The sequence below is a fragment of the Mauremys mutica genome, chromosome 3, assembly GCF_020497125.1.
Source record: "Mauremys mutica isolate MM-2020 ecotype Southern chromosome 3, ASM2049712v1, whole genome shotgun sequence".
NCBI classification, from domain to species: Eukaryota; Metazoa; Chordata; order Testudines; family Geoemydidae; genus Mauremys; species Mauremys mutica.
In genome coordinates this window covers 68,938,081-68,962,847 of record NC_059074.1, presented here as the reverse complement: position 1 = coordinate 68,962,847, position 24,767 = coordinate 68,938,081, and the positions used below count along the sequence as shown (strand labels likewise).

The 24,767-nt window shown below is 42.9% G+C and overlaps 1 protein-coding gene across 2 annotated transcripts in view; it reads left to right on the top strand.

Moving 5' to 3' along the window:
• RNGTT (RNA guanylyltransferase and 5'-phosphatase) overlaps positions 1 to 24,767 on the top strand; it is a 414,630-nt gene that overhangs the window by 335,984 nt on the left and 53,879 nt on the right. For both annotated transcript variants that reach the window (XM_045010976.1, XM_045010975.1), the window contains one exon: positions 17,808 to 17,874. In XM_045010976.1, the coding sequence (XP_044866911.1) occupies positions 17,808 to 17,874 (67 nt within the window). The remainder of the gene's footprint in view (positions 1 to 17,807; positions 17,875 to 24,767) is intronic.

Sequence of the window (24,767 nt, the reverse complement as noted above, 5' to 3'; positions counted from 1 at the left end):
GTTCTTGACCTTGTACGCAGAGCAGCTCTCTCTTTATCTCTGGGGTTAGCCGAGTTTCAAATTAACCCGTTCCTAGACAAATTGCTCACACTGTGTCAGAGGCTTTTTTTTGTGATTAAAAGCTCCTCTGAGATATATGATCTTATCTAGATTGAAGATACCTTCTAATGGGCACTGTTTAGATGGATTTTCACGCATGTGAAGATTCCAATTCTCTAAATACCTGCAGGTTTTAGGACCATAATGTACGTACATGTACTATGCTGGGGTACCCTTAGGGGGTGAGGTAGAATTTTTAGACTGTCCTTTACCCATTTTCCACTTACACACACAGAGAGGGTACCCTGTCCGCGCTAGCGGCTCATAAACTAAGAATCTCTCCCTACAGAACACTCACACAGGAGAGACTAACGAGGATGACTGACTCTCCTACACCTCCCTTCAGCAAAGAGCGTCGGCTAGTCTCTGGGAGACACAGCGCCGCATACTCTGATTGCATCCAGTGAGATGATCAGACTGTCAGTAGCCCACACGGAAAGGAAGGGGGGGGAGGGAAGATGGGTTCACACATTCCTAGACCCAGGCAGCTTCCTCGCCGGACGATGCCAGGCTGAGTCAGCCCACCGTGGGTCGGATCTCCTAAAGATCCACTAGTTACTGGGCTTGCGTTAGACTACTCCTGATCATTAGCAATCGCTTCACAGGGTAATCTGGGCGTCTTTCAGTAACGAACACTCACACTGGTATACACACACACACACCAAGGCCATTGTTTCCTATTGCCACGATGCATCTTATCTTGCTGCACAGTCAATAAATTCAAATGGCATGAGCCCAGCAGAGACAGACATTCCCACGGACAGTTCTCCTCCCAGTGCAGCTCTGGGGCATATGATGAGGGATTTTTACAAGAGCTCTACATACAAACAGCTTCAGAAGCTACCCATTCGCTGACAAAACAGAAGTAATTGAAGGATCATGTTGTAATTAAGTGATCCTTCTGGTGGCCACCTTTCCTGGCTCTCTAACTGATACTGAGGCCAGTCTACTGTATAAAATCTTTTCAGTTTACTCTTAGTCAATGGATCTGATTCAAACACTCTCCAATTCATCAGAATGCATTCTAAGGGTGTACACCATACCCTGCCTGTACTCTGTTCCTGCCCCATACCTATGGGAAGACACTGGGCGTCCCCAGGTCTTAACAGGCAAACAAAAGGTTAACAGCACTGGACTGTTCCTACCTTATCCACAGGACCGGTTCCTCACCGTCGCCCGCAACTGCTTCTCCACTATCTGAGTGCGTTGCACCGTTGTGTCCTCCAAGGTCAGCCTGACGCGTCTCTGCCGAGGCCCCCGGTAAAGGCACCGGTGCGCGCCGGGCGTCGGCTGTGACCATCGTCTGCCGCCAGTGGAGGAGTCCGGGCAAGGCACAATTTTGCCTCGAGCCCACCCAGGGATGCCAAAACTGTTGCCGGCACAAAGGCCCGAGGCGACAGCAACAGTGGTTCGTTGCCCGGAGTGCCTCGCTCCAATAGACACACCAGGGTGGAGAAGCAACAAAAGGTTTATTTGAGACCTCAAATAGCAGGATGCTTGGAGACACACGTCTCAAATCAAGCACACTCCATACAAGTCGCTCTCTTTCTTTATACATGATTTTAGCTAAGCATTTCTATTACCCCCCCAATGCCCAGCTCCCCCTTCCCCCGCCCTTTTCTTCCTCCCTTTTAGTTCCCATACAGCAAATACATTATAACGTAGCAATTACTCTAAACAGGTTAAATCATACTTGGCAGCAAATACATCATTTCGTTAGTAACTTTTTCCCGACCGGTTATTTTGTTTCACTCCCTTCAGCCAGGTGCAAGCAGGCTGTATAATTGCCTCCTGGTACTGATAACTAGTTGCCACACATTCCATTCTTTCCGTCTGGCCTGTGGGGTTAATTAAAGTCTAAACATGGAAGCGGTTCGGACAAGCAGAGGCCTGATACAGGGAGCCTTCATTGGCACTGTCATTTTCCACCCTTCTGTTAACACTGGGCCATGCCTGGTGCCACCAACAGGAAGGAGGCCCTTGAAGAATTCCACCTGGGTTTCAATAATTTCCACCTCACCATCAACCTCAGCCTGGACCAGTCCACATAAGAGATCCACTTCCTGGACACTACAGTGTAAATAAGTGATGGTCACATAAACACCACCCTATACCGGAAACCTACTGACCACTATACTTACCAACATGCCTCCAGCTTCCATCCAGGACACGCCACACAATCCATTGTCTACAGCCATGCCCTAAGATATAACCGCATTTGCTCCAGTCGCTCAGACAGAGACAAACACCTACAAGATCTCTATCAAGCATTCTTAAAACTACAATACCCACCTGGGGAAGTGAGGAAACAGATTGACAGAGCGAGTCGGGTACCCAGAAATCACCTACTACAGGACAGGCCCTACAAGGAAAATAACAGAACACCACTGGCCATCACATACAGCCCCCAGCTAAAACCTCTCCAGCACATCATCAACAATCTATAACCTATCCTGGAAAACAATCCCCCATTCTCACAGGCATTGGAAGGCAGGCCAATCCTCGCTTACAGACAGCCCCCCAACCTGAAGCAAATACTCACCAGCAACTACACACCATACCACAGAAACACTAACCCAGGAACCAATCCCTGTAACAAAACCCGTTGCCTTCTCTGTCCCCATATCTACTCTAGCGATACCATCATAGGATCCAAGCACACCAGCCACACCATCAAAGGCTCATTCACCTGCACATCTGCTAATGTGATATATGCCATCATGTGCCAGCAATGCCCCTCTGCCTTGTACATTGGCCAAACCGGACAATCTCTACATAAAAGGATAAATAGACACAAATCAGATATCAGGAATGGTAACATACAAAAGTAAGTAGGAGAACACTTCAGTCTCCCTAGACACTCAATAACAAATTTAAAAGTAGCTATTCTTCAACAAAAAAACTTCTAAAACAGACTTCAAAGAGAAACTGCTTAGCTACAATTCTGTCTCACTACAAAAGCAATTTTCCCTCTCTTGGTATTGACACGTCCTCATCAATTGTTGGGAGTGGATTACATCCACCCTGGCCTAATTGGACTTCAGCACTGGTTCTCCGCCTGTAAGGTAACTCTCTTCTCTTCATGTGCCAATATATATTTATGCCTGTTTCTGTAATTTTCACTCTGTGCATCTGAAGAAGTAGAGTTTTTTACCCACGAAAACTTATGCCCAAATAAATCTGTTAGTCTTTAAAGTGCCACCAGACTCCTCATTGTTTTTGAGTTTTTTAGTAGCATTAGAGAGTATCAATTCACATAGTTTGCTTCTTTAAAAGAATCTCTGTAATAAGAATTATTCTAATGCAGATCTTTTTAACAAAGCACTAAATTTTCCTAGGGAACATTAGAACAATAGTCTCAAATCCTTGTGATTTTCAGTACTAGCCTTATCAAGAAGTATGAAATGCTTTTAAAAACTGACATTCAAACAGACAGGGCACAAAGATGTATTTTGTAGGTTAGAGCATCAGATCTTGCAGGAGAGCCATACAGATGACCCAGATGGTAAATTAGTTATCCATTAAAGTGATCTCCTACAGCAGTGGTTCCCAAACTTGTTCCGCCGCTTGTGGAGGGAAAGCCCCTGGCGGGCCGGGCCGGTTTGTTTACCAGCTGCATCCGCAGGTTCAGCCGATTGCGTCTCCCAGTGGCCACGGTTTGCTGCTCCAGACCAATGGGAGCTGCTGGAAGCAGCGGCCAGTACGTTCCTCGGCCCACGCCACTTTCAGCAGCTCCCATTGGCCTGGAGCAGTGAACCGCGGCCACCGGGAGCCGCGATTGGCCCAACCTGCAGACACGCCAGGTAAACAAACTGGCCCGGCCCACCAGGGGCTTTCCCTGCACAAGTGATGGAACAAATTTGGGAACCACTGTCCTACAGTATTCTCTTGCTTTAAGAAGGGGAGAATCTCTTTCGTAACCATAATAGACTTTGCTCAAGCACAATACCAGTAGTAATATTTGTGACTTCTTTATTTAAGGTGACAGTGTTCTCTGTACATTCACAAATGGTAGAAATGCCACACACACCCTAGTGATGGAGAAGCTTATACTTAAATTTATGCATAATAATCACTACATTAGAATTCCCATTGTCCTTAATTTGGATTTCAATAAGATAGAGTGGATAAGGGTCAAATGACATGCCATATCTGGGTATTTCAGATGAATTTCAGTGTTTAGAATGGATATGATGTCAGGATATGCAGATGTTTTCCTCCATTTAGGGCAGTGGCTCTCAACCTTTCCAAACTACTGTACCCCTTTCGGGAGTCTGATTTGTCTTGCGTACCCCCAAGTTTCACCTCACTTAAAAACTACTTGCTTATAAAATCAAACATAAAAATACAAAAGTATCTCAGTACACTAATACTGAAAAATTGCTTACTTTCTCATTTTTACCACATAATTATAAAATAAATCAATTTGAATGTAAATATGGTACTTGCATGTCAGCATATAGTACATAGAGCAGTATAAAACAAATAATTGTATGAAATTTTAGTTTTTATCAACTTCATCAGTGCTTTTTATATAGCCTTTTGTAAAACTAGGCAAATATCTAGATGAGTTGATGTACCCCCTGAAAGACCTCTGTGTACCCTCAGGGGTACTCATACCTTAGTAAAATCAGTGAAATAGGGTACTTAACTGAACTGGTACAATTTCTTTCTTTTTTTATGTAACAGGAATATTTAAAAAGGATGTTAATGATCATTTTTCTTACTACTACAGTACTTTAAAGTTCTTTCTCATATTTCATTAATTAGTTCTCTGTCTTTGTAACATTCAGTTGTAGATTGTACTATAGAAAATGTTTGGAGAAGTCATCTGAACAGCCTGCCCTCTTGAGGGTTAAAATTAAGGCCAGTCCTGCAGTTGACTGCCTGTAGGTATAGCTTATGCCTGCTTGTCTGAGGGGGACCGTGAGGCAAACTTGCAGCCAGACCAGCGCTGCTCCCTAAGCTGCCATGACTCACCGCTCTAACATAGCCAGCAGTGACTCAACACTCGGGCCTGCTACAGCAACTCAGCTGTGCTGATTCATCCCATAAGCAGAGTCTGCAGTGACTCAGCCCTCAGGCATGCAATAGCAGCCTATACCTGGTCAGGGTCTGCATCAAATGACCCCCAGGCACAAGTGTTTCACTGACTCCACCACAGCTGCAAGTTAATCTTTGTGCCAGTGCTATTCAGCTAGGAACCCTTCTGCTGCCTTGCAGTGTTAGACTCCATATGCTTCCAGATGGTCCTTGGTCTGATTCCTGCTCTTGCCTCTGCCTCTCCTGGGCCTTGTTCTAGCTTGCTTCAGCTTTGTCTGTGCCCAGTTCTAACCTACTCCAGCCCTGTACCTGCCTCCAGACCCTAGGACTGACTCCAACCTGTTCGATCTGGACTCTGGGACTAGGGAAACTAATTCCTTTTCCTATCCTTCCTTTTATCTCTCAAATGTCAAATATAATTAAATTTTATCTTCATCTAATCTAGATCAGTTTAATTTAGCTTGAGTGATTTATGCTTTAATAAAATTACAATTTACTTTCTGATAATAAATTTTCTTAGCCATAGTAACAAAAGATACCAATGAAAGTAGCTTTCAGGTTCAAAGAAAGGAATAGCTTATTTAATTTTCAAATAGATAAGGTACTTCTCTATCTGAACAATTAAAATTTGATTTTGCTTTATTAATATAGATTGGTGCCATCTGATAGACTTGTTATTAATTCAAGTAAATAGACTTATACCCATAATGTAGATCTAGTGATAATTCTTTGTCTTTATCTAACAATACTGCACTCTATTTCTATCACACACAGAATTCTCCTCTCTCTCTCTATATATATATGTTTTTTAATATGGAGATATACCTATCTCATAGAACTGGAAGGGACCCTGTGAAAGGTCACCAAGTCCAGCCCCCTGCCTTTACTAGCAGGACCAAGTACTGATTTTGCCCCAGATCCCTAAGTGGCCCCCTCAAGGATTGAACTCTCAACCCTGGGCCCAGCAGGACAATGCTCAAACCACTGAGCTATCCCTCTCCCATTGAGTGTAAAAACTTAAAGCATATTAGGAGATAAACTTCAAACATGCTAGTCAGAAAAAATCACAGCAATTGGTAAATTGACCATATTGTTCACACACATACACACATACACACATATACATAGAGAGAGAGATTAAAGAAATTGTATGGTTCCAAAATTAACCACTCAAAAGTTAGGAAATGAAATTCTATCATATGGAACCATATGGCACCCCATATGTTTCATCGGGGTGTTGGAACCTTTAAAAATCCATAGCATAGCCCTCTGCAAGTTGAGCCAATAGAGGAAAAGGTGGCAGTAGTAGACTATATCTCTTCTCCCCTTTTCTCCCCTCCCCCAAATTTATACATATCCAAGTTTTCAGGATTGGGGCCAAAGAGTCTCAAAAGTTCAGTTTTGCAGTAAAGTTGATCACTGTTGTCAGAAAGTTGCTATGTTCAGAGTGCCTGGTTAAAGTGCATGGAACTCAGCTGAAGTAATTGGAATTTACACCCTTTTAAACCAGGGCTGAATTAGGCCTCTGATGTTTAAAATAAAGGGTGTAAGGGGTTTTGTTCTGTAATGTCTTAAATTAATTAGAGAGAACTGTATGCTAAAAAGGTTCATTAATAGTACTGTCAAGGGGGTCTTATAATTTAAAAATCAAAATATATTGAACAATCTTATTGACTAATTTTTAGCAGGGTTTTTTTTTTTTTGGCAAATGTAACATCACAGTACAAAATGGCATGCAAAACAAATACCTGGCAATACAAATGATGTCTTGAGGATACACTGCAAAAAGAAAACAGTTTTATGGTTCATTTTGATAACTGATAACTTAATTTCAGTTACACAAATCGTCTCAGAAACAGGTAAAAGGAAAAAGCAGGTCATCCTGATGCCAGTTAAATCATTAGTTGGTAGACAGGGTCTGGAAATGCCTAATTTTTTAGTCAGATGAAGTCGTCATAATTGCTGTTTTTTAACCTGTGCCCTACGTAATAAAAATGCATAATTCAATTCAGTAAATTGAAAGATGTTTTCTCCCTGTAATAATAGCAATTTTCATGAACAATTAAATCTTTTTTGCCAACGGTTTATAGGGAAAAGTTAACAAGTGATGTTTTTGCAAGTAGCTTATTGCCCAAGGCCCAGGTTCTTTGACTTTTTAAAGTGTCTGACGCTAAATGGTTTTAGTATAAATAAAACCCATAAAACTGGCATTGAAAGAGAGGGAGAGAGACTAGAGGTACTGACAGAAAGATTTTTGTAGAAATAGCTCAGTACTATATTTTTTCATTCCTTTATACTGATCAAGCTTCTGATCCATATTTAGCTTCATTGTAAATTAGCTATGTATAGTGCCATTTAAATTTTGAATGCTTTGATCTGTTTTATTTACTTTGTTTTTTTGCAACTTTTACCCATACTAAGAATGTGATCTCTGTATAGACTGATTTATATTGGAAGCAAGTCCTATTTTTGTTTGATCATTTTGTTCTTGAACATAAGATTAGAAGAGTGGATTGGATTTTGTTCCTGAATACTTTTAAATTAGCAATCTTCACATCTTTTTAGCATGTTTGAGTGTACTACACATTTTGGCTACAGATGATAATGATCATAGAAATATAGGGCTGAAGGGACTTCAAGACATCATCTAGTCTATCCCCTTGCTCTGAGGCACAATCCTGATTCTCTTATGAATTCTGGCCTCTTTACACAGCTCTGGGAATGCAGATGGACCAGAAAGCAATTGGATCTGGTCTAGCTGAGAATTTCTTGGGTTTTGGGGAGTTTTGGGGTTGGGTCTTTTGAAGGTGTAGCTTAGTCCTGGGTTTCTGGAGGGTAGGGGATGTGGTAAGTGCACAGTGACTCCAGCAATCCCCATCTGATTTATAGCCCCTTGCCAGTTAGAGAATAAGTTAGAGGAACCCTCCATGGCTGCTGTAATGTATGTTGAAGCTGAAGCATGTCTGTTCATAGAATCAGGGAGCCACAAACTGACTCTTTGAAGGCACCCTTCAGCCCCATTTCCCACAAGCATAAGTTGAGCAGATCTCAACACAGAAAGAATCTGGGCTAATATCTTTAGTACAGCAAATTAAAAAGGAATATTCTAAGATACTTCCTGACCCGATTTACTCCTAGTTCTATGTGAAATTGCTATAAAAATTCAAAATGGGGTTTTAGAACTGAAATGAAGATGAGATGGAAGGTTTTCTTTTTCTTTTTGTGGCTCTAAGGGTCCACATTTTGAAATTTGAATGCACTTTTGCAGATATCAGAAATGTGAGCTCTCCAAAATAAACATGCAGGTAAAGGTTTATACACACTTTCAACATTTGTGTTTCTAGCTTAGATGCATACTAACATATAGATGCACTTTTGTACACAAGCATGTGTAAAAATTTAGTCCAAATCTGGCTGATTCTTATGGGTTACAAACAATGCCTATAATATTTTTTCAAGATGCTTGCTCTGAATTCTTCAACAAGACACTCTGGTTAATGCGGAAACATGATATAAGGAGAATCATTAAGAAAATATTTGAATAACCAATGTTAATAATTATTAATTTATATAAAGTATTTCTAATATAAAATACATAATTACATTATTCCTTTAATGTTTAACTGCATACAGTTCTGATTGTTTTACCATGCATGTTATGCATCTTTCTGATTTCTAGTTTAATGCAAAATATAATATTGGGATGCCACAAAAATCAGGAAGAGGAGAGCAGGTAGCACTGGGCGGGGGTTAAAGTGGTCAGACTCTCATGAAATTGCGGAGAACTGCCTGATGGAGCAGTAGAGCATTTAGAGAAGCCAAAACTACAGATAACTATACTGATTTATTACCTGATATGATGATACAGCAAAAAGCCATTGCAACTTTCCACTGAAGATGTATAATGAATATTTGGCAGAAAGAATCCTTTTAGGTTACACAAGTGCCTTTTCTTTGTACCAATGACATTCCATCCAGATTTGGCTGAAATGTAGAGTTGCAAAGATGTATAGTGGACCTTGCTATAAGACACTGGGGAGAATGCCTCTGAGAGTACAACATATAGTTCTGGGTGTCCCATTACCAGAAGGATGTCAGAAAATGTGAAGGGCTTAATAAAAGAGCAGTATAACTGAATGAGCTGAGGGGATAAAGAGCAAACAAATGGGAACTGGAATGTAGAAATTGCCGAATTTCAGAGAAAGCTGGAAGAAACCCTATAGTGGGCAGTGTGGATAATTTGCCCCTTATGATTTACCATCCTGCCATTCAGTCCTAAATACTGAAGAGATTGGTTTAAACCTTGAAGTACAAGGTCTTGTATCCCTTCCAATATTTTTATTTAAGCACTAACTGTTAATATTTGGATATTTTTGTTATCTGTTTAAGTGTCCAATCCCTCTTTAAATAAATCCCTAACAAGCATGGTTCTTTTAGACAGTACAACAAACAAGTGATGCCATATTGATTGTTACTATCTTAGCTAAAACCAGGTTTTGGCTGGTTTGGGATTAACCTATTCCCCTGCACTGGCTAAAAGAAGATATGGCAATTGGGCCTGCTTCTCAAAGATAACATTGGTATGTCAGGGGTCACTGCTAGTTTAACACATACAACTCTGCTGTATTGTTCAAAGTAGTTAGGACCATTCCTGATAATTAGAGGCTTCTCTTTTCTTATCAGCTACATTTTAAGCTCACCGTGTTTACAATTTATCTTTCCAGTTACATTTTTTTCTAACTTTTATTTGTAAGGCCTTATTACATTTGCTAAAAGGACCTGCATTGTACACAAACTGTAAAGTACATATATTTTCTTAACCACATTAAACTAACTATAACCCTTCCTATATCTATCTAATTCTGAATTGACTTTGCAGCCTTAATAATGTTCTTTTAATGTAGTGTTTGTGTGTAATTTTATATACTTTTATCGTGTCCCTTCTTAACAAATCCCACTCTTTTTCATCTCTTTCAATGAGTGTCTTTCCAGGCCCCTAATATTTCTTGTCATCCTTCTCTGAACCCCATATAATTCCACTATATCCTTTATTTGATAGGGAGTGATCAGTACTGTACACAGTATTCCAGATGATTACATCCCATTGATTAATATAATTGCATTATAACTTTCTGTATTGTTCTCCACCCTATTCCTTATACAACCTGACATGTTTCTGTTTTATTACTGCAGCTGCATATTGATCAGAGACAGCTTCACTGAACTATCCACAATTCCTTATGTTCCTTTCCTGGGTTGATATTTAATGTATAATTTTGTAAATTGTATGAGTAACTTAGACATTTTCCCTCCAATGTGCATTACTTTGCAATTATAACAGAAAACGTCATCTGCCATCAAGTTGCCCATTCACCTAGCTAGGGTTAAGTCTGACTGAAGTTCCCCATGATCATCTCTGGACATGACTAACCTTTAGAGAGACAAGGTGGGTGAAGTAATATCTTTTATTGCACCAGCTTCTGTTGGTGAGAGAGCGAAGTCTTTGAGCTTACACAGACCTCTTATTTATTGCCTTTAATAAGTTATGCTCTTGTTGATTGGCCTCACTAGGGTTAGATTTCCAATTTTTAAAAATTTCTCTTTGGCTTGAATATCCACGTAGCCATATTTGTTTGCTTCTTGCCTTCCTAGTTCCCTTTTTATTCATGGCATGTACTCCTTCTGAGAGTTGGTTGTTTTTCTTATGTAACATCCATGCTACTTCTGAGGATTTTACTTTCTTTACTTTTGACTGGAGAGCCTTTTTGACCTTCTTATTTTATTGAAATCTCCCTTTCTAAAGTTTTTAATACCACTGTGTCAGTTTTTGGTATCTTACATCCTTGTAGGATGTTGAACCTAATTATACTGTGGTTACTATTACTTAGTGGCTCAACTACTATTAATTCTTATGTTAACTCCTGACTTAAAACTAAATCAAGAATAGCTTCTTGTTTCATGCATAGCCTCGCCTCTTTTGTGCTTTACATACATTAATGTGTTGTCTCATGACATCTGCCATGATATAGGTAAGTTTTATCATGGGTGTTTTACAAATGGAGAAATTGTTGCACTTGTCTTATGTCTTACAAGAAATTTCATGGAAGAACTGAGAATAGACCCTATATCTTCTGACTCCCAGCCCTGTGTATTAACAAGATCATCCTTACAAAGGGATGAAAATGAGCAAAGGAAAATTGATATTGATTATCAGAAAAATGTCTGAGAGATGTTAGACTGGGTAATCTCCCAAAGGCAAAGGTAGAAGCTCCATTGTTTGAATATTTTATAACTTGAATGGACAAATCACTCAACATACCATAAGGAAGAGTTCTCCATTGGTGGAGGTTTGAGCACAATTACTTAATGGGTTCTTGTCCTCTTTACGGTTCAGTTACATGTAAATATGATGTAAATAAAAATGATAGTTTCAGTGCTTTTCTATGCGGTAAAGGCTTTAGATATAAAAATATTTCCAACACTTGATAAGGGTCTAACATGAGTCTAAATGCAGCATGTAACGTTTTTGAAAATATCTAGGGTGGTTTTAATTTATAAGGTACAAAGATGTTCCTCTTAAAAACCTTTCTGCCCTTAGGGAGGCTCTACATAAAAATTAACAGCCAGAAACTATCGTACTCGAAACCAGTGGTACTTAGACTTTCCAAATTCTGAAATAAACCTTGATTTTATGTAACTATTTTTATTTCATTTCACCTCAAACCCAAATGGGAAAAATATCATTTTTTACAATTTCTGACTTTCCAATTTTCATTTGTATTGTGGTTTCTTATAGTTACACATAGCAGCACAAAGTGCAGTACACTTATTATTCAATGGAAGTGTGTCCTTTCAGGGATCAGTTACTTTCTAGATCCCTATTATCAGTAGTCACTGACAGATTGTGAGTTAGTATTGAGATTGATGTAGTTGTACGGCAGACTTTAAATACCATGCAAATGAAGGACAATTAAAACATAACATTGTTTTCCTGAGTTGTGTGTGTTTGAATTAAAACAATATTGTGGTTAATATATCTACAATAATATACATTACAGGAACATTGTGAGCTTGGAAGTCTGAGGGAGCTTACCCAGCAGCTATTCTTTCCTATGGAATATTTTTGAATAGAATTACACTAGTTACTTCCACAGCTGGCTTTGTCTCAGGGCATTCTGCAAGTTGAGTAACCTCTGTATGAAAATGTTTTGCCTAAATTCTCCTTTGGTTGACATTATTTCAAAGATTCTGCTTATGTTTATTCTCACTATCCCTTTTGCATCTTGAAAACATTAATCATATCCTTCCTTAGCCTTCTTTTCTTCAGTTAATATATTCCCAATTTTTCCATCTTTACTGTATAATTTAACTCTCCTTACCATCTTTTCTATTTATACAGTAGTCTTTTCAATGTGTTCTCAAACTGCAACATAGTCCAGCCTTGTAACTATTAAGAAAACGTACCAATCTAGTTTACAGACTACCATGAGGATTATACAGGAATAGCTTATTATATTCACCCATCTTTTGTATGATAGAATTTTATATCACAAGAATGCAATAGTCAAAAATATAGTTTGATAAGTACATTATAGAGTGCTACAATGATTTCCTCCATCTTATAAGTGAATCCCCCTGCTTATCCATCTGTGAGTATTCTGTTTACTATCTTAACTGCTGCATACATTGAACTGATAGTTTTTGTTCAACCTACTCCTAAGTCCTTCTGCACTGTGCTCGACGAACTATGAGCTTTAAATATATATTATTTCCTCACCTTACATATATTTAAAATACATGAGCTTATTTGTCCACTGATACCCCTTGTGTTTTTCAGCATTTATAGTTGATCCTTTCTTAACCCTTTAAATGTTATAATATCTTGTACAATATTGGTCTCAATGTAGGTACCATGTTAGATTTGCCTTCACTGCACAATAAGTCAACTGCAGTATATAGAATAAAATGTTTTGACCCTAATATTAATCTTTGCAATATGCCATTTGTATTGTTTTCTGATAGTCTACCTATATTATTTCTTGAGAGTACATGGCAAGGATAGCTGGAGAACAGTTTATTAAAATAAAAGTTAATTATAGTGTCACAGTAGTGATACCAAAGTTTTGATCGAGGAGGCACTTTCAGTAAAAGTCTCTTTTTTTCCATGGTTAAGATTCTGCAACACAATACACAATTTTACTTACCAGAACACCAACTATAGGTATATCCAGATACGTCCAATGTTTAAGAGCTTATTAGAAGCCTCCCATCAGGTATGATGGTATTTCTGCTGGGCCATGATGCTTTATATGGGTTGTGTTTGTGTCCTTGTAAAATAATAATTACAAATATAAAATAGTTTATTTGTATGATGTAATTTAAAGGTTCCTGTTTTTATCTTGAAGGATGTGGTTGAAAAAATCTTCACACATTATTTGGAACTGTTCCTACTGAGTGTATGAGTATATTGCTGTTGTCATCAAGTCTGTTTTTAAGTGTATCAGCATTTTCATTACAAATTCCTTTTATTCAGGATTTGCTTTGTATAAAATGTAGCCTCTGGCTAAAATGTGATGTAAACTTCAGGGAGCAGTTTTTAGAACTTTTTTGAAAAAAGTATTCGACAACATAAAAATATTGCAGTTCTTTGTGTGTTCTTACAACAACAAAAAAGTAAAGTCTACGAAGATTTAGACTATAATGAATACTAATCCCTATTTTGTAGTTACTTGACATTTAAAATGTGCTTATGGTCAGAAAGTGATTCTTCTAAAATTTCATCCGTGTGTCACATATTTATTCTCAACTGGTTATATACCAGATTTTGCTCAGTTTAGACTCAATCCTGCAAACACTTATGGATGTGCTTAACTTTTTGCTACCATTAGTAGGGATTACTCATGGTAGTAAAATTAAGTATATGCGTACATGTTGACAGAATTAGGGTCTACTTATTAAAAAATGATGGTGAGCTCAATGTGGTTTCTGAAAATCAATTTCTAATTTTATAATTGGCCATATATATTTCACTCTGGTGTGCATGTCACTATATGCTTACAATCAGAATCTTTTGGGAAGCAGTGTCCATTGGAGCTGCACTTATACCCTGTATCGAGGGCATAAAGGGTAGAGCAGGCCCAGCTGCCCCTCAGTTTCTTCTAACTAGCAGTGTCCGCGTCACAGAGCTCAGCAGTGTCCGCATCTCAACGTACTTTTTTCTAACTGTTAATGTAGCTGTTTGTATATAAGTAGTGTTAGTTAAGTTTAGTGTCATTGGGCTTGTCCATTGGCAATTCTTTGATAGTTGAGCTATTCTGTTTTTATTTTTGAAGGGAAGATTTTCCCCAGCACCATGGCATAGTCATGTCCAATTCTAAATCTCCAGGATTTAAGAACTGCCCTTCCTGTGAGGTGACTGTCCTTCTTAATGATGGCCACATTAGATGCCTTTTCTGCCCAGGAAGGGTCATCACCCTGGGAAGTGCTCTATTTATAAGTCCTTTTTCAAAAGGACTTAATCAGTGAAAGAGGCCTGCCTTATACTATTATCATTAGACCACTCAATGTGGCCCATCCCCAATCCAAATGAGATGTTTCTCCGCCTCCCTTCAGACCACCTCCATTCAAGCCCGGAAGTGTCCAAGTTAACTCCCAATCTCTGACTTGTAAAAAGACTGCTACAATTGTGGACTCAGGTAAAAATGTTATATACAAAGAGAAAAAGGAGTATAGATCTGCTGGGAAGCACAAATCTCCACAGGTAGGCGGCTCAAATGACATCACTATTCCCTAGTCTTATTCTATGAGGACTTTATGACCTGAATTTTGTATCACTAGAGTTTTGAGGGAGCATGATACCACACCTCAGCACCATCTTGGGAGTCAAGATGTCTTGCCTTAGATACAGAGTCCACAGTACCAAATCTCTACTTCAGCACCAATCCCTCCAACACCAGTCCCTTTGGTCCAGTCCTTATGGTACCACTCACCTCAATGCTGACCACTTTGTTCCTGTTCACTGTGGCACCATTCACCTAGGTACAGCTTATTCCTGACACCAAGGTTTATGACACAGGCTTTCTCTGTACCAAGGACGTGTGTGATACTGGGAGAGCGTCGTGTGACAGAGAAGCCAGAAATATTTGCTGCTCTCCATGGTACTGAATATGCCCACCATAGAGAAGAATACCACCACTGCTGTGATACGGAGAGCCTCTTCAGTAGTGGCTGAGACTTTTGCTGTGGTGTATTCAAGCACCATTTTTAGGGTAGTCCCTCTTTGAACAAGAAATGTTTGTTGTCCTTGTCTGATTCCCAACAGAGGGTTGAGGGGTTCCCTATAAGTTCCACAAAGGCTGCCTCATTTGAGCCTTATAGGTTGAAATGCAGGCTTCCTAAGTACCCCAGTCATATAGGTGATACAGAGATAGGCATATGTCTCAGTATCCTCCTCACTGGCCCCCAGGCTCTTTTCCATGCAACATTCACTCATAGCCTTATTGGAATCTTTAGGTTGTCTCATGTCATGTAAGCCCCATGTCAGAACCTACTCCCTTGCACCTTCCCAGGAAGGAAGAATTAAAATAAACTTTCCTTTTCCTAACACATTCTTCTAGAACCCAGGAGCGACTCTTGTAGAATATTAATGTGTATACCGTATTAAATTGATTTAAGAAGTTTAACTACAGAATGTTTCTGTTTCCTCATAGCTTAGATGCATGTAGTTGACAAAGGAAAGACACAAGGGAATTAAAAAAAAATCAAAAGGAGAAATAAGATCTTTAAGCCAATATAATAGTCATTTAGTTTACATGTAATACAATTGAACAAAATTGGAGATTAAATTTTTGGGACGTGACTTAATTCTTTTTTTAGTTAGTTAGCACTAAAGTTATGTTCCTTTAGCCATATTAATCCACTAAATCAAATGCTTCTAAGATATCTACAGAGGCAGTATACCATTCCCTAGACAAAAGCTTATTATTTACAAAATTAACAAAGAGGTGATTGTTGATTTTTTTTTTCATCTCATGGCAATTGATTCTGAATTAAGGCAGTATGAGAATATAGATAAAAAGCTGATAAGGAATTAAACACTTTTCAAGCAAAGTAGTTCATATTGACGGAGTGGTAATAACCTTGTAATTCTGTGTCATCAGTCTCAATAAATAAGGCAAGTGCGTGCACCATGTTTTACAGATGTTGGAACAAACTAGTATTAGTAAAATAAAATATGTAGATAGTGCTGTTAAACTGCAGTCTATTCCAACAAGCCTTTTACTACACTTGGTTGTATTGCATGTTTCTTTGGAAAGGTCAATCATGAGCTTCTGTAGACATTCACTAATACCAATTGAAAGAATCATAAAGACTCACATCTGCAATGGTTCTGCATTTCTGGTGTGGAGAAAATAGCAGTGTAACATAGACACAACTACTTCCTATAACTTCATAAAACATTTTTTCCCTTTTCTGTAGCCTTTATTAAAACAGCTTATATGTGTATCTTATTCTGAAATGACAATTGCTGAAATAGTATCTTCTTGAAATTCCTTTAAAACACACTTTGCTGCTGTTTTGTGTAGCTCTTCCAAAACATAGTGATATCCCTTGAACCCTTATCATGGGAAATATTTCCTTTTTTTGCTTACTACTAATCCTTCAGGCACCACTACTTAACCACTCTGCTGACAAGCTCCCGATGCTTTTATTTTAATGTTAGAAATGGTTAAATATTTACTAAATGTGCCTCTCTCTCTCCTTGGAACCTTTTGACCTGCACGTTGGAGACCTACATTCCAAACTTGATTTTTCACAACTGAATATGACCCAGTAGTGTGAATGGTACAGTACTCCATTGCCTTCAGCTGTCTGCTTTTCTTTGAGGGCATCTGTACACTTGTATTTTAGGGAATTGCACCGCCTGGCACTCGGCGCTCCAGAACTTCTTAGTAACATTGGCCTCTTGTGGTCCTGTGTAGCATCTGTCCTTGCATCAGGAATCAAAATAATTTTGTTTTCAGGGGTACACAAACTTTTTGGAACCACTTTTCCCTATTTTTAGCTAAACTTTTGGTGATATATGGTGGCTTAAAATTTTAAACAGAATCTCTTGAAATGGTTTTGAGCGATGTATGGTATGTTAATTATTTGTTAAGCCATTATATGACAGCAGAGATTCTTTCAGATTTTCTGTGATTGCATTGTGATAAGTCACTTTGTTTCATTTCAGTTATATCATTTTATATAATGTTACAGTTGCATGTCTGATACTATTTTAAATCTATTAGACTTGCTGCTTTGAATGGTGAATCTGTTTGTCTTTGTTGTTTTAAAGTTGCAATTTTGTTGGTTCTATTACTCTAAAGAGCCATACCACATGGAAATGATGTATGCCCTGCCACACTTGCATGTAGCTGGGCACCAAAGGTATTGTGAAATGACTTTATTGGAGCACTTCTTACAGAAGGAATATAAATTACCAATTCACAAGTTATGGTGCTCTATCTTTAATGTGTGTCCTTTCTCTTTAATTTATCCTGCAAACTGTTAACTTCTATTTTATCTCATTTTCAGTAGCAGTTCTGCAGTATGACAATAAAGATGGTTACAGTGACATGTGTTTAGTTACAAACAATGTCTTAAATGATGTTTTCTTTTTTTAGATTACTTACCCAGAATGTTGGTCTTCTTTATGTTGGAAGTTTTGACAGACCTTTTGCACAAATTAAGGTACGACTTTTGGTTTACTTGGAAGTTATTAAATACTTGTATGATTATAGTCTTGATATTTCAAAATACTTTTGAAGGAATCAATATAATTTCAAGAAAAATAAATGAAAAAATAATATTATTTCCTTGTTTTTGTGTTTTTGTTTTTGTTTGTTTTCTGGGGTTATTTCCAAAGACATTTATATGTTTAGCTGTCAGAGAAGTTCAGTGTTTTCTTGCATCATGTTTTGATTACTTTTGATTCTGGGTTAATTGCCAGAAACAACATGTTCATTTTTTTTAGGTTACTTGTCAGTGACATTTCAAAACAAAACCACCTTTTGAACTTCTTACTCTTTCAAGTTATTTTTGACATGGAGGACATTACAGTGGAAACCACAGATTATTTCCACATCATTATTACACTTTATTGTAATGGATTGTACAGTTTCTGAAAAGTCTTTTATGACTTAATGATCATATTTATCAGCTAAACTATAGTTTTACTGCTTCTAATTGCTGTTTGCCAAAGAATCATTGCTTCTTAAGAATAAAGAATTATTTCATTATTCCAAATGGAAAACTGCCTTTGATCCTGTCAGCACCAAAAGTGTCATTGCTATTCACAAGCATTCTATATTTAATGTAAGTAGTGTCAAGCAAAATGTCTAATTAAAATATGATGCAGTTTAGTTAAACATATTTATAAACCATTCTCCAGTCAAACTACCAAGTGCTATGTTAAAGCAGTGTAAAATGTCTGATTGAAACATACAAAAGCAAGACAATTTAGGCAAAATATTCGGGCTTGTTCCTTAAGTCAGACAACTGAAAGACTTTTTTCACGTTAGTAGTACATAGTAATGGTCAATGTTTAGTTATGATTTGATTATTAAAGCCTGATCCTGCAATCTTTGTGCAGGTAAAATTCCTGTTTAAGTCAGAGACAGAATGTGTATAGTTATAGAATCATAAAATTGAGAGGTCACCTAGTCCAGCCCCCTGTTCTGTGGAAGGACCAAGTAAGCCTATATCATTCCTGGCAGATGTTTCATCTGTTCTTAAAAACTCCAGCGATGTTGATTCCACAACCTCCCTTGGAAGCCTATTCCAGTCTTTAACTATCCTTATAGTTAGAAAGATTTTCCTAATATCTCACCTAAATCTCCCTTGCTACAGATTAAGCCCATTACTTCTTGTCCTGCCTTCAGTGGACATGAAGAACGATTGATCGCCATCCTCTTTATAACATCCCTTAATGTATTTGAAGACTGTTATCAGGTCTCCCCTCGGTTTTCTTTTCTCAAGACTAACCATACCCAGTTTTTTAAACCTTTCCTAGTAAGTCAGATTCTCTAAACCTTTTATCATTTTTGTTGCTCTCCTGTGGACTCTCTACAGTTTGTCCAAATCTTTCCCAGAGTGTGGCACCCAGAATTGGATGCATTACTCTAGCTGAGGCCTCACCAGTGCTGAGTAGAGCGGGACAGTTACCTCCCGTGTCTTACATTTGACACTCCTGTTAAGGCACCCCAGAATGATATTTGCCTATTTTGCAACTGCATCACATTGTTGATTCATGTTCAATTTGCCATACACTATAATCCCCAGATCCTTTTCAGCAGTACTACCACCTACCCAGTTATTCCCCATTTGGTAGTTTTGCATTTGATTTTTTTTCTTCCTAAGTGAGGTACTTTGCACTTGTATGTACTGAATTTAATTTTGTTGACTTCAGACCAATTCTGTAATTTGTCAAGGTCATTATGAATTCTAATTCTGTCCTCCAAAGTGCTTGCAATTTATCCCAGGTTGGTGTCATCTGCATACGTTCTTCTTCGAGTGATTGCTCCTATGCATTCCAGTTAGGTGTGCGCGCCACGCGTGCACGGCTCTTCGGAACATTTTTACCCTAGCAACTCCAGCGGGCCGGCTGGGCGCCCCCTGGAGTGGCGCCGCTATAGCGCTGGATATATACCCCAGCCGGCCCATCCGCTCCTCAGTTCCTTCTTTCCGCCCGTGACGGCAGTTGGAACAGTGGAGTGCTCCTTTGACCTCCACATCCCTAGCTTCTTTCTGTTTCTCCTTGTGTAGTTAGTGTATATAGTCAGTTAAAATAGTTAGTAAAGTTAGTAATTAGGTAGATTAAGGGGAATTAGGGGGGCTTAGCCCCTCTTCTCCCGACCGGTGCGGGCTTATGCCCAAGACACCGGGGTTTAAGCCCTGTGCGGCTTGCCAGCGGCACATGCCGATTGGGGACCCTCACGACTCCTGTCTGCGTTGTTTAGGAGAGGCCCATCGCGCAGATAAGTGCCCAATTTGCAGATCGTTCAAACCTAGAACGAAAAAGGAGCGGGACATTAGGTTGAAGCAGCTCCTAATGGAGTCGGCGCTTACCCCTGCGGTGCCGACACCATCAGCTCCGCAGTCGTCTTCGGCACGGAGCGCACCAGCGGTTCCCGACCGGTCCGGCACCAAGACTGTAAAAAAGAAGCAGCCGGCACCGAGGCCTCGGCACCGTTCCCTCTCGCCATCGGGGAAACGAAAGCCGCAGCAGAAGCCTATCAAGGCACCTACGTCGGGACCGCTCACCCAGCCACCACCGGCACCGACTGTGGTGAGGCACAGACCGTGCACGGTTCCATCGACTCCGGCGCCGCAAGGGCCGTTGAGTCCGGTACCGCCCTGCTCCCCGGTGCCAACCGCGGTCGACCTGCCTCTCCCGTCGACGCCCGAGACGTTCTTGACGGCGAGAGAGCTCATCAAGCTCACAGAGGCACCGAGCCTCCGGCCCCCGGCGCCGCTGGTGCGGGCTGTACAGTCAGTGGGAAAGCCGGCTATGATGAGGCCACCTTCCCCTGATAGACGGCGTTCCAGGTCCCGGTCCCGATCCCGATCCCGGAGACAGTCGCTGGCACGCCGATCCAGATCCCGGCACCGATCACCATCTCGGTACTGCTCCCCGTCTCGGCGCCGGTCGCAGTCCCGGTACCGCTCTGCATCGCGGTACCGGTCGCACTCCCGGAGACGTTCCCGGTCCCGGTCATCAGACCATCGGTACCGAAGGAGGTCCGGTTCCCGGTACCGTTCCCGGCACCGTGACTCGCGAAGCCGCTCTCACCGACATCGGTCGAGATCACGGTCGACCTCCCGGCACCGGCACGGTGGATGGTCCCGCTCTCGCTCCCGGCACCGCGACGACCGGCACCGATGCCCGGCACCGTCCAGGGACAGACCGGCGGCATCGACGGCACAGTCCCTGAGCGCCTCTGCTCCCCCATGGCCTTCTCACCAACACTCGGTCGCCTCTCAGGCAGACAGCAGTGGAGATCTCCGGGCCAACCTCCAAGGGCAAGACCACGGACCACAGCAGTGGGGCTTTTGGACCCCCTGGGCCTACCACGAGGCTCAAGGGCTACCCCCCCATGCCCCAGGGGCTCCGAAATGCAGGGTGCTGGAAGCATCGCTCAGCAGGCCTCCTGCATCATCACAGGGTGAGGCCCCACCGCCACCTGTAGCGGCAGAGCATCCTGTGGCCGAGGCGGCTTCCCACCCCCTGGAAGAACCACCTCCAGAGGCCATGGTCCAGGGTCTGTCCTCGTCTTCCTCGCCGGACGAGGCGGTGGCGGAGGCATCTACAGTGGACCCCCCTCCGATTGACTTGCGGGCCCACCAGGACCTTCTTCGCTGGGTGGCGAAGGCTATTGACCTCCCCGTGGCAGAGGTCGCTGAGGATGACGACCCGGTGACCAGGGTGCTTGGAGCGGAGGCCCTGCTGCGGGTGGCCCTACCATTTATCCGCACCATACAAAAGAATGCCACTACCATCTGGCAGTCACCGGCGTCTGTCCCTCCCACCGCTCGCGGAGTGGAGCGCAAGTACTCGGTTCCTCCCAGCGGCTACGAGTACCTATATACGCACCCGACTCCGGACTCCCTCGTGGTGCAGTCTGTAAATGACCGGGAGAGGCATGGGCAACCCGCTCCAGCGCCAAAATCAAAAGACGCACGGCGCATGGATCTGTTGGGCTGGAAGGTCTATTCGGCAGGTGGTCTCCAGCTCCGGATTGCCAACCAGCTGGCTCTCCTTGGTCGCTACACCTATGACATTTTGGTGTCCCTATCCAAGTTCTCGGAGCTGATCCCAACAGTCTCCCGACAGGAGTTCTCGGCCCTCCTTGAAGAGGGCAGGAAAGCTTCCCGATCCTCCATCCAGGCCGCTCTGGACTCGGCGGACTCAGGAGCCAGAACTCTGGCTTCGGGAGTGACCATGAGACGCATCTCCTGGTTGCAGTCCTCCACCTTGTCACCCGAGGTGCAGTACACCCTGCAAGACCTCCCCTTTGACACTCAGGGTCTCTTTTCTGAGAAAACGGACTCTAGGATTCAGACCCTCAAAGATGGTCAAATCGCCATCCGCACCCTGGGTATGCACACACCGGCTACCCAGCGGAGGTCGTTCCGGCAACAGCCATACCGACCATTTACTCAGGCCAGGTCACGGCCTTATAATAGTCGCAGAGGCAGCCTAAACCGCCGTAGACCATCGGGCAACAGGCGTAACCAGGCCCAGGCGCCTTCCAAGGCCCCTCAAGGGCCTAAGCAGACATTTTGATGGGATGCCCGGGGGCGGCCCATCAGACTCTTTACCGGATCCTTCCCCGTTATTTTGCAACCGCCTTTCCCACTTCCTCCTGGTGTGGTCCCAAATAACAACGGACAACTGGGTACTTCGTACGGTCCAGTATGGTTACCGCCTTCAGTTTGTTTCGCCCCCTCCCTCCCACCCACCTTCCCCGTCCCTCTTCAGGGACCCCTCTCACGAGCAATTCCTCTTGCAAGAGGTCGAGGCTCTGTTGAGCTTGGGTGCCATAGAGGAGGTGCCAAACGACATGCGAGGCAGGGGATTTTACTCCCGATATTTTCTCATCCCCAAGGCGAAAGGAGGTCTCCGACCTATACTAGACCTCCGGGAGCTCAACGGGTACCTGCTCAAGCTCAAGTTTCGCATGGTCACCCTGGGGACCATCATTCCCTCCCTGGATCCGGGAGACTGGTTTGCCGCCCTCGATATGAAGGACGCGTACTTCCATATCGCGATTTACCCTCCCCATCGACACTACCTGCGGTTCGTAGTCAACGAGGCGCACTACCAGTTTGTGGTACTACCCTTTGGCCTTTCCACCGCGCCGAGGGTCTTCACCAAGTGCATGGCAGTGGTTGCCGCCGCCCTCCGCCGTCGTCGCATGCACGTCTACCCGTATCTCGACAACTGGCTGGTTCGCAGGCCATCCTGACAGCTAGTGGCAGGTCAAATGGCCGAGATCCTAGCCCTGTTTCGGTACCTGGGCCTTCTCATAAACGCCGAGAAGTCCACTTTAACTCCATCACAAAGGGTGGAGTTCATCGGAGCGGTCCTGGACTCCAGTTTGGCCAGGGCCTGCCTCCCTCGACCTCGACACCAGACGATGGTCTCCATCATCCGGGACCTGCACGCTTTTCCCACGACAACGGTTCGGTCCTGCCTACGTCTCCTGGGCCACATGGCGTCTTGCACGTTCGTGACCACGTACGCGAGGCTACGCCTTCGCCCATTTCAAACTTGGCTGGCATCGGTATACCGTCCGCACCGCGACCCTCTGGACATGGTAGTCACGGTCACGAAGCCAATCCTCGGTTCGCTCAGCTGGTGGCTGGACCCAGAGGTCGTGTGTGCAGGAGTCCCGTTCCGCCCTCCTCGCCCATCCGTCACCCTGACCACGGATGCCTCGGCGTTGGGATGGGGGGCTCACCTTGGCGACCTACACACCCAGGGTCTCTGGTCACCCCGAGAGCTCTCCCTCCATATCAACGTCAGGGAGCTGCGAGCGATCCGCTTGGCGTGTCACACCTTCCGTGCCCATCTGCAAGGGCGCTGTGTGGCGGTGTTCACGGACAACATGACGGCAATGTTCTGTGTCAACAAACAGGGTGGAGCTCGCTCCTCCCCGCTTTGCACGGAAGCGATGCTCCTGTGGGACTTCTGTGTAACCCACTCGATTCACCTGGCAGCGTCCTTTCTTCCAGGAGTGCAGAACACGCTGGCCGACCATCTCAGCAGGTCGTTCCTCGCCCACGAGTGGTCCCTTCATCCGGATGTGGTGCTCACAATTTTCCGAAGGTGGGGGTTTCCCCAGATAGACCTGTTTGCCTCCAAGGAGAACAGGAAGTGCCACCTGTTTTGTTCTTACCAGGGTCGCTCCCGAGGCTCCCTGTCGGACGCATTCCTCTGCTCCTGGACGGATCACCTCCTCTACGCCTTCCCTCCGTTCCCACTCATACACCAGGTGCTACTCAAGCTTCGGAGGGACAGGGCCCGCCTCATTCTCGTCGCTCCGGCCTGGCCACGGCAGCACTGGTACACTCTGCTGCTCGAGCTCTCCGTTCGGGATCCCATTCCCCTGCCGTTGTGGCCAGACCTCATCACGCAGGACTTCAGCAGACTCCGCCACCCGGACCTTCAGTCCCTCCATCTTACAGCTTGGTACCTGCGTGGTTGACCCACGCGGAACGGGACTGTTCTGCGGCGGTGCAGCAAGTCCTGATGGAAAGCAGGAAGCCATCCACTCGCTCAACCTACCTCGCGAAATGGAAGCGTTTCGCGCTCTGCGATCACAGAGGCCTTAATCCCTTCCTGGTCCCTATTCCTACGATCCTGGACTACCTCTGGTCCCTTAAGGAACAAGGACTCGCGGTCTCCTCCTTGAAGGTACACCCGGCAGCCATGTCCGCCTTTCCGCCATCCATAGGAGGTCGGTCCATCTTTTCCAACCAGATGGTTTCCCGCTTCCTTAAGGGCCTGGACCGCTTGTACCCGCCGATACGATGTCCTACCCCGTCCTGGGATTTGAACCTGGTTCTGGCCAAGCTTATGG